Source organism: Aureococcus anophagefferens (assembly GCF_000186865.1).
Source record: "Aureococcus anophagefferens unplaced genomic scaffold AURANscaffold_1, whole genome shotgun sequence".
In the NCBI taxonomy this organism is placed as follows: domain Eukaryota; class Pelagophyceae; order Pelagomonadales; family Pelagomonadaceae; genus Aureococcus; species Aureococcus anophagefferens.
The window spans coordinates 2090662-2100162 of record NW_008705561.1 but is presented as its reverse complement, the minus strand read 5'-3'; the positions used below and the strand labels follow the sequence as shown (position 1 = coordinate 2100162).

The following is a 9501-nucleotide window of genomic DNA, read 5'->3' as shown; positions in this document are numbered from 1 at the left end:
CATTTTGCCACAGTGGCTTTGGGGCAAAGAAGCATGCAAGTTGTCTTCGTATGTCAGTGCAGCCCCTGCGCCCGACTCGCGCGCTCTCCCATCGCCCCGGCCTTCCACCGCAAGCGCGGGTTCCGAAGCGGGCTGCCGGGCGGGCGGCCGACGCGCGCGCGCCCACGAGCGGCCCCGGCGCGAGGTCCCGAGACTTCGACCATGCCCTTCCAGCTCGACGCCGGGGCGCTCGTGCTCGTGTGCTGCTACGCGGCCCTGGCCTGCGTCTGCGCCTACCAGATGCTGCTCATGCGGCGGGCGCGCCACAGCGGGACCTTCATGTGGGTGCTGGCCCTCGCCTGCGCTCTGTGCCTGCTCCGGACGGCGTTTTTCCTCAAGACGATGTTCGTCGCCGGCGGGCGCGACGTCGTCTCGTACTCGCTCCTGCTGGGCATCTACCTCCTGCCCTACGCGCTCTTCTTCAGCATGAACTCGGCGCTCGTCGTTTATTATAGTGAGGCCGTGGCGAAGGCGCGGCAGCTGCCCGCGCTCCGCCGCGACTCGCACGGCTCCGCGGCCGGCGGCGGCGGCACGCGGCCGCTGCTCGGCGTCATGACCGTCGCCGCGTCGGCGATTTATGGGGTTTTCGTTTTATGGCTCGCCGTGGAGGACGGCGCCCAGGACGGCGCGCCGCGGCCCCTGCGCTGGTTCTACCTGCTGTGGACGGCGACGAGCGACGTCGTCATCTGCGTGCTCGTCAAGGTCTGGGGCGACCGCTTCATGGCCGCGGGCCGCCGCGCGCACGCGGCGGCGCGGCGCGCCGCGGGCCAGTTCGGCCTGCTCAACTCGACGCTGTGCTTGGCGCTCTTCGGGCGCGCGGTCTTCGCGATGCTTTCCTACGCGGAATTATTGCCGGACGGGCTGACCTACGTCTACTTCCTCGGCAACCACCGGAAGCTCGCGGGCGACCGCGCGGCGATCTTCGTCCTGTCGGAGTGCGTGCCCGTCGCGGCCTACGCGGGCCTCTTCCTCCACATGCCCGAGCGCAAGGCGCGCAATTTATCCGTCGACGCGCCGCCGGGCCCGGGCCGGGGCGGCGACCCCGCGGCGCCGCCGCCGTCCTTCGGCGGCTCGGCGTCGCCGGCCATCCTCGTGCGCCACCCCGCGCCCTCCGACGCGGGCTCCGAGACCGCGTCGAACGCGAGCCTCGCGTTTTCCGGAACGCCGTCGTCCTACGCGGCGGAGCAGGTCGTCAAGAACGCGCGGACGCGCGCGCTCCTCGCGGCGCCCCAGGAGGGCGTCAACGCCATCAGCCCCCACGAGATCCTCCAGTCCTACGGCCGCGGCCGCCGCTCCTAACCTGTGTGTTTTAGTAACGCGGGCGCCGCCGCCGCGGCGGCGTTCCTCTTCGCGGTCTGGATTCTGGCGTTCTTGAACGCGAAGCCTGGGTGGCGCGAGGGGGGGCGTGGTTTACGACATGAACGCGATGCTCTAGGAGCCTTCTAGGGGTGGGCTTAAGTAGGCGTGGGGTAAGATTTTGAGCGATTTTGCCCTGCGTGATCGAGCCACCCAACACTGTACATAGCCCCCGCGCACCGCCCCGCAAACGATCATGAAGGCCGAGTACGTCGAGAAGCAGCGCGAATACGAAGAGAAGAAGGCGCGGGCGAAAGCGCTACAGCTGCGTTTGACGTGCACGATTTGTGGGGCGAAACCGAGAACCTTGCTGAAGTGTCCCTGCGGGACGACACAATATTGTAGTACAGACTGCCAACGGATCGACTGGCGCGACCGGGGCCACCGGAAGGTCTGCAAGAAGATCCGGAAGCGCGCGGCGGAAGCGCCGACGCCCCCGCCGTCGCCACCGCGCGAGGTGTTCTACGGACCCGCGCCGCGGTCGCACGCCGACGAGGTCCGCGCGCGCATCGCGGCGGAACACGAAGCCGCCCGGGCGCGGCGCGAGGCGAACCCGGAGCCCGAGCCGGCGTCGGCGCGGTGGGGGTCGCGGTGCCCGATCTGCCTCGAGGAGTGGGACGTGAATGATCCGGGCATGCTTCGCATCTGTTGCTGCCGAAAGGTCTGCCTATCGTGCGAGGACAAGATCGGACTCGAGGCCTGTGCTCTCTGTCGATTACCATGCGCAAACAGCAATGCGGAGCTGCTCGCGCGTCTTCGCCGCCATGTGGAGAACGAGGTGCCGGAGGCGATTTCGTATTTGGGAGACTTGTACCACCTCGGTCGGTTGGACCTCGTGAAATCCGATAAGAAAGCCGCAAAAATGTGGAAGCGCGCCGCGGAGCTCGGGAACGTGGAAGCGATGAGACACCTTGGAAAAATATACTGGGAAGGGAGTGGCGTCAAGCTGGACAAGAAGAAGGCGGAGCGGCTCGTTCGCATGGCCGCAGGTCGGGGCGACGCGGTCGCGCAAAACAATCTAGGGCATCTACTTTCTGAGGAGAGACCTGAAGAAGCGTTCCGGTACTACGCGCTCGCGGCGGATCAAGGCTTTACCTGTGCGGAGAATTCGCTTGGCTGCTGTTACGGGAACGGAGAAGGCACGGAAGTCGACCTCGGCAAAGCCAGATACTGGTTCGAGCGCGCCGCTGCCAAGGGCCACGAGAAAGCTATAAGGTCCCTCGCGCTCCTCGACGCGAGCATAGTCTAACAATTTTTACGCTGCGTCGTCGCCCGAGCCCGAGATGCTGCGCTTGCGCGCGGGCGACTCGGAGTCGTGATTGGCGCTGCCGCGTTCCGCTCCGCGCCGACCTTTGCGGTCTGGTGCCTGGCGTTTCTGAACGCGAAGCCCGCCTGGCGCAAGTCGACGACGACGCCGAGGGGGGCATGGAGAACGACATGAGCGCGTTGCTCTAGGCGTGGGCTTAGCCCTGGGGTCGGGTTTTGAGCGATTTTGCCTTTGCGATCAGATTGCGATCGAGGCCCGATCGAGTCGAGGTAGTCACCTTGTGGCGACGCCCCCGGTAAAACACGCGCGCCGAGTCATGTCGTGGCGGGAGAAGAAGTTGGAGTATGAGAATCGCATGGCCCGAGCGAGGGGCAAAAAACTCGACACTCTCAAGACCTGCACGATTTGCGGCGCCGACAAGGCCAAGGCTTGTTTAGGTTGCGGCACGACGGCCTACTGTTCGACGGACTGCCAACGCATCGACTGGCGCGACCGGGGCCACCGGAAGGTCTGCAAGAAGATCCAGGCCGCGGAGGCGGCGCGGGCCGAGGCGCCGACGCCCCCGCCGTCGCCGCCGCGGGACGTGTTCTACGGCCCCGCGCCGCGGTCGCACGCCGACGAGGTCCGCGCGCGCATCGCCGCGGAGCACGAGGCGGCCCGCGCGCGGCGCGAGGCGAACCCGGAGCGGGAGCCGCTGTCTGCGCGATACGGGTCGCGGTGCCCGATCTGTCTCGAGGAGTGGGACGTGAATGGTTCGGGCGTGCTTCGCGTCTGCTGCTGCCGAAAGGTCTGCCAATCGTGCCAGGACAAGATCGGCTTCGGCGCGTGTCCCTTCTGTCGTATACCGTGCGCAGAAGACGATGCGGAAGACCTCGCGCGTCTTCGTCGCCATGTGGAGAACGAGGTGCCGGAAGCGATTACGTTTTTGGGAAGTGCGTACCGCCACGGTTGGTACGGCCTCGTGAAATCCGATAAGAAAGCCGCGAAGATTTGGAAGCGCGGTGTGGAGCTCGGAGATGCGCGGGCGGTGGTACTTCTTGGGGAAATGTACGAGGATGGGGAAGGCGTCAAGCTGGACAAGAAGAAGGCGATGAAGCTGTATCGCGCGGCCGCAGATCGGGGCGACGCGGTCGCGCAAGCCAATTTAGCGTTTTTACTTGATTCTGAAAAGAGATTTGAAGAAGCGTTCCGGTACTACGCGCTCTCGGCGGATCAAGGCTATACCGATGCGGAGCACAACCTTGGCGTGTGTTACATGGAAGGAGAAGGCACGGAAGTCGACCTCGGCAAAGCCAGATACTGGCTCGAGCGCGCCGCTGCCAAGGGCCACGAGAAAGCGACACAGAACCTCGCGCACCTCGACACGCAAACTTAGCCTAACAATCTGACCCCGCGTCGTCGCCTGAGCCCGGGAATTCTGCGCTTGCGCGCGGGCGAGTCGCGCTTGGCCTTGGCGTCGTCGCCGCGGCGTTCCTCTCCGCGCCGACCTTCGCGGTCTGGTGCCTCGCGTTCCTGAACGCCAAGCCCGCCTGGCGCAAGGCCGACCAAGCCGCCGAGGGGGCATGGAGAACGACATGAATGTGGTGCCCTAGGGGTGGGGCCAACCCTGGGGTCGAGTTTTGAGCGATTGCCTCGCGTATGTGGTGAGGAGAGGCAAAAAAGTCGCCCGCGCGCCGCCCGCAAACGATCATGAACGCCGATTACGTCGAGAAGCAGCGCGAATACGAAGAGAAGAAGGCGCGGGCGAAAGCGCTACAGCTGCGTTTGACGTGCACGATTTGTGGGGCGAAACCGAGAATTTTGCTGAACTGCCCGTGCGGAACTACACAGTATTGTTCGACTGAATGCCAACGCATCGACTGGCGCGAGCGGGGCCACCGAAAGGCGTGCAAGAAGATCCGAAGCGAGCGCGCGGCGGAGGCGGCGCGGGCGGAAGCGCCGACGCCCCCGCCGTCGCCGCCGCGGGACGTGTTCTACGGCCCCGCGCCGCGGTCGCACGCCGACGAGGTCCGCGCGCGCATCGCGGCGGAACACGAGGCGGCGCGGGCGCGGCGCGAGGCGGACCCGGAGCGGGAGCCGCTCTCGGCGTGGTACGGGTCGCGGTGCCCGATCTGCCTCGAGGAGTGGGACGTGAATGCGACGGGCGTGCTTCGCATATGTTGCTGCCGGAGGGTCTGCCGATCGTGCGCGGACAAGATCGGAAACGAGTGTCCCCTCTGTCGTGTACCGGCCCCAAAAACCAATGCGGAAACACTCGCGCAACTTCGCCGCCATGTGGAGAACGAGGTGCCGGAAGCAATTACGTCTTTGGGAGGCGCGTACCACAAAGGTTGGTACGGCCTCGTGAAATCCGATAAGAAAGCCGCAAAGATTTGGAAGCGCGCCGTGGAGCTCGGCGATGCGGAAGCAATGGAATCTCTCGGGGAAGCGTACGAGTATGGGGAAGGCGTCAAGCTGGACAAGAAGAAGGCGGAGCGGCTGTATCGCGCGGCCGCAGACCGAGGCCACGCGCTCGCGCAACACAATTTAGCGGTTTTACTTGATGCTGAGGAGAAGTTTGAAGAAGCGTTCCGGTACTACGCGCTCGCGGCGGATCAAGGATATACCGATGGAGAGACCAACCTTGGCTGCTGTTACAGGGACGGAGAAGGCACGGAAGTCGACCTCGGCAAAGCAAGATATTGGTTCGAGCGCGCCGCTGCCAAGGGCCACGAAGGAGCTATAAAGGCCCTCGCGGCCCTCGACGCGCGAGGACTATAGCCTAACAATCTTTACGCCGCGTCGTTGCCCGAGCCCGGGACACTGCGCTTGCGCGCGGGCGAGTCGTGCTCGGCCTCGGCGTCATCGTCGCCGCGTTCCTCTCCGCGCCGACCTTCGCGGTCTGGTGCCTGGCGTTCTTGAACGCGAAGCCCGCCTGGCGCAAGGACGACGCCGCCGCCGAGGCGGGCATGGAGAACGACATGAACGCGATGCTATGGGGGTGGATTTAGCCCGGGGTGTAAGATTTTGAGCGATTTTGCCATTGATCGAGCTCCGAGTCAAGCTGCGCTATGCCGAAATCAAACCCATCCAAGAAGGCGTCCAAGGCGAGCCTGCCAGCGGACTGGCCGAAAACGACCCGTGGTCTCAGCCAAGCCGAGCGGTCGAAATTGATAGCGAAGTACAAAGCCGAGGTCGCGAAATGTACCCCCCCAAAGGGCAAGGAGCATCTCCTCTACGGGCGCACGCCCGGCTTCCTGTCGCTCCGCAAGATTCGCATGACGATGCCCCTCATCGACCGCTGCGACTTCCTGGCGCTCCTGGTCTTCGAAGACGGGAACCCGCACTTGTTCGAGGACGCGGAGGAGATTCCCGCGCGGCGCGACGACGAACTCGACCCCGTAGACTACGTGCGACAGGCGGACGCGTTCCATCGCGTTTGGACGCACCCGGAATATAGCCTCCGGTTCAAGGAGTTGATCCAGGGGTACCGCGACGAGCGCGACCAAGCGCGGGCCCACGGAGACCGGAACCGCTTCACGGCGCCCTTCACGCCCGAGGCCGCCGAGGAGATGCAGGAGCGCGCGCGCTCGACGGCCGCGTGCGCCATCGTCTGCGGCTCCTGCGCGGCCACGCGGGTGGAGAAAGACTGCGAGGGCATGACTCTCGCGTCGTCGGATTTGTCGATGCCTCTCTCCGCCGCGTCCTGGGATCCGAAGGCGAAGGACACAAACATCGTGTGTTGCAAGGTCGCCCAGCAGCTCATCGCTCGCACGACCGCGGGTCGAACACCCAGGGTCAAGCTCGACGACGGGTCCAAGGTCGCCATGTGCGCGGGGTGCGGCGAGCGCCTCGACAGCCGCGGGAAGAAGCTCCTCGCGTGCGCGCGGTGCAAAGCCGCGGTCTACTGCGGCAAGGACTGCCAGAAGCAGGCCTGGCCGACGCACAAGAAATATTGCCGCGCGCCCTCGGACACGGCCGGGGTCGGCTACGGCGCCAAAGTTTCCAGACCCTAACATTACTATCTATGAATAACCTTAGTCATCGCGCGCGTCAAAGGTCGGATCCGTCCACGGTGTGCCGCAGCGAGCGTGCCAGTTGGGAATTTCTTCGACTTCACGACCATCAAAATACCCGCGTTCCGACTCATCTTGGAACGAGAATCGGATTCGCAGATCCGGGAGCGCGAGTGAAATGCCCATCAACTCGTTCGTTCGTCTTCTGATCTCAGATTCTGGCACATCCTCGAAATTCATGACGTAGACGCCCATGCCGCGAGGCTCGACCATGCCGGTGGGCACATAGATCTCACGGGGCCCATCGAACGTATGTGCGGTCCCAAGCGGGGTGAAGGCCAAGTTCAGCATGCGCAATGACGCGCACGACCGTAACGACCGCGGGAGCGTCTCGATCGTCGATCCTCCGAGCTTTAACTCAACGAGCGGAGACTCACCCAGCCACTCGGGCAGCGTCGTCACGTGCGAGGAAGAAATGTCCAGTTTGGTCAGTCGTCGAAGGCCTCGGAGGCCTTCGGGCAGCGACATGAAACCGAGGCCGTTAAATTCGATCTCGCGGACCGTCAAGCCGCACACCGTCCGTTGAAAGACGCGAGCAACTCTGGCATCGAACTCCGGGCTATCCCAAGGGCCGCCCGGGTCGCACATCAGGCTGACGACCTCCAAAGGCCGGTCGCGCAGGCCCTCTTCGGATTTGTCTCCGAATTCGCTGTAGCAGGAATAGAATCGTCTCAGCCGCGGAAACGCTGGAGGCGCGGGCAGGCAAAAGAATTGGTCCGTGTCGAGGTGCAGCTCCTCGACAAGGGCGAGATTGCCGAACCATAGAGGGAGCGCCTGCGTCTGGTACGTGCTATTGCGATGATGGTCGCCTGCGTCCAACTTGAGACAACGAATGCAGCGAAAGGGGAACGGCACGATTTCAGGCGGCGGAAGCTTCGAGACCTCCTGCAGTAGGAGCTCCCGATCGTAGGCCCATTTGGCCCCGTCGCGCCATGGCTTAGACACGAGACGTAGCGCCCGGAGACTCGAGTGCCGTTTGCGCGCGACCGCGAGTGCGCGTTCGCATGCTTCGAGATGAATTTGGTCACCGGGCCGCAGCAGTTCACGACCTTTATAATTCCCGATGCCATCCCGATAGCCCTCGTATTCCTTCATTTCGGGTACAAGATTGAGCTCCTTGAGCGGTTCGCCGCAGACGAGGAACTCGACGACGAGGGGTAGCACGCTCATGAATCCGCCATGTGTCGTCAGCGCTGCGAGGCGCACGTAGAAATGTTTCGGCGTCGGCGCCAACGATGTCGTGCGCGCACTAAAGAAGTCCTCGAGCGTTTTTTGCACGGACATCGCGCCGCCGGACTGTGGCGAGTCGCCAAATACATAGCTCTCCACGCCAACAGCCCATACAAGTCTAAACCAGGTTAAACCCGCCGCTCCCTCGCGGCGAGCGCCGTCGCGTGGCGCTCGTACTTGTCCTTGAGCAGGAGGAAGCACTCGTTCGCGACGTCGCGCGCGTCCGGCGACAGGTTCTTCTGCTTGTCCGGGTGGAGGAACCGCGCGGCGCGGAGGTAGGCCCCGCGGACGCCGTGGGCGTCGGGCCGCTCGCCGGGCGCCGGCGCGCCGGGGACGAGGGCCGGGAGGTCCGCGAGGAGGTCCGCGAGCGCGCGGCGGTTCGCCCAGCGCGCGACGCGCGCGGCCGCGTCGCCCGCGTCGCCCGGGGCCGGCGGCCGCGCGGGCGCCGGCGGCGGCGGCGGCGAGGATGCCGCGCTCTGGCGCCGCCAGGACTGGGCGTGGTCCGTGCGCCACGTCGGGTAGTCGCCGTCGTCCGCGGCCCCGCGCGGCGCGGGCTTCGGCGGCGCGGGCTTCGGCGGCGGCGGCGCCTCGCGGCGCGGCGCGGGCCGCTCCTTGATGGGCGAGAGGTCCGGCATGTCCGGGATGAAGCCGGGCTCGCGCGCCGGCGCCGCGCGGCGCCGCGGCGCCTCGAAGGGGTCCGCGAAGGGGTCCGCGGACGCGTCCGATTCCGGCTCCGCGGACTGGCTCGTCGACCGCGCGCGCGGCGCCGCGGGCGCCGGCGGCGCGCGCGCGGGCGCGGGCGCGGGCGGCGGCACGGACCGGGCGCTCCGCGCGCGCCGCGGCGGCGCCGCGCGCGCGGGCGCGGGCGACGCCGTCGCGGGAGGCGGCCGCCTCGCGGGCGTCGGCGGTACAACCGCCGGCTCGGGCCGTTTCGCGGGCGTCGGCGGCGCCGGCTCGGGCATCGGCGGCGGCGGCCGTCTCGCGGGCATCGGCGGCACCACCGCCGGCTCGGGCCGTCTCGCGGGCGTCGGCGGCGCCGGCGCCGGCTCGGGCCGTTTCGCGGGCGCTGGCGCCGGCTCGGGCCGTCTCGCGGGCGGCACCACCGCCGGCTCGGGTCGTTTCGCGGGCGGCACCACCGCCGGCTCGGGCGGCGGCTTGGCCGGCGGTGGCCGCGCGCGGGGGCTCACGGAGCGGCGGAGCCTCGAGCGCGGCGACGCGGACCGCCGCCGGTCCGGCCGCGGCTCGTAGGGCGCCGGCGGGAGGCTCTCGGACCGAAGCCCGCGGCCCCGGGGCTTCTTCTTCCACGCGCGCGGCGCCGGCGGCTCCTCGGCGGGCGCGGGCGGCGCGCGCGCGGGCGCCGCGCCGTCCGCGCGGCCGCCGCCGCCGGGCCCGTGGTCGCCCCAGGCCTCGCGCTCGTAGCGCGCGGCGCGCGCGCCCGCGCGCGCGACCCTGCCCGCGGACGCGGCGCCGGCGACGCCGCGCGCGCGGCGCAGCCCCGCGAGCTCCGACGCCGTCGCCGCGTCGAGGGCCGCGCGGTCCCCGCCGGCCGCGCGC

The 9501-nt window shown here is 67.3% G+C and overlaps 2 protein-coding genes across 2 annotated transcripts in view; one reads left to right on the top strand and one right to left on the bottom strand.

The window, feature by feature from the left end:
- Positions 1–2257: 2257 nt before the first annotated feature.
- On the top strand, positions 2258–5422 carry AURANDRAFT_18516 (hypothetical protein; the record flags this gene model as incomplete). Its single annotated transcript, XM_009034371.1, has 3 exons — positions 2258–2638; positions 3717–3938; positions 5021–5422. The coding sequence occupies 3 exons, from the start codon at positions 2258–2260 to the stop codon at positions 5420–5422; spliced, it is 1005 nt and encodes a 334-aa protein (XP_009032619.1).
- A 2653-nt stretch (positions 5423–8075) lies between these two features.
- AURANDRAFT_60754 (hypothetical protein) overlaps positions 8076–9501 on the bottom strand; it is a gene marked incomplete at both ends in the record, with an annotated part of 2474 nt that continues 1048 nt past the window's right edge. Inside the window, one exon of the mRNA XM_009034131.1 lies at positions 8076–8678. Coding sequence (XP_009032379.1) covers positions 8076–8678 — 603 coding nt within the window. The remainder of the gene's footprint in view (positions 8679–9501) is intronic.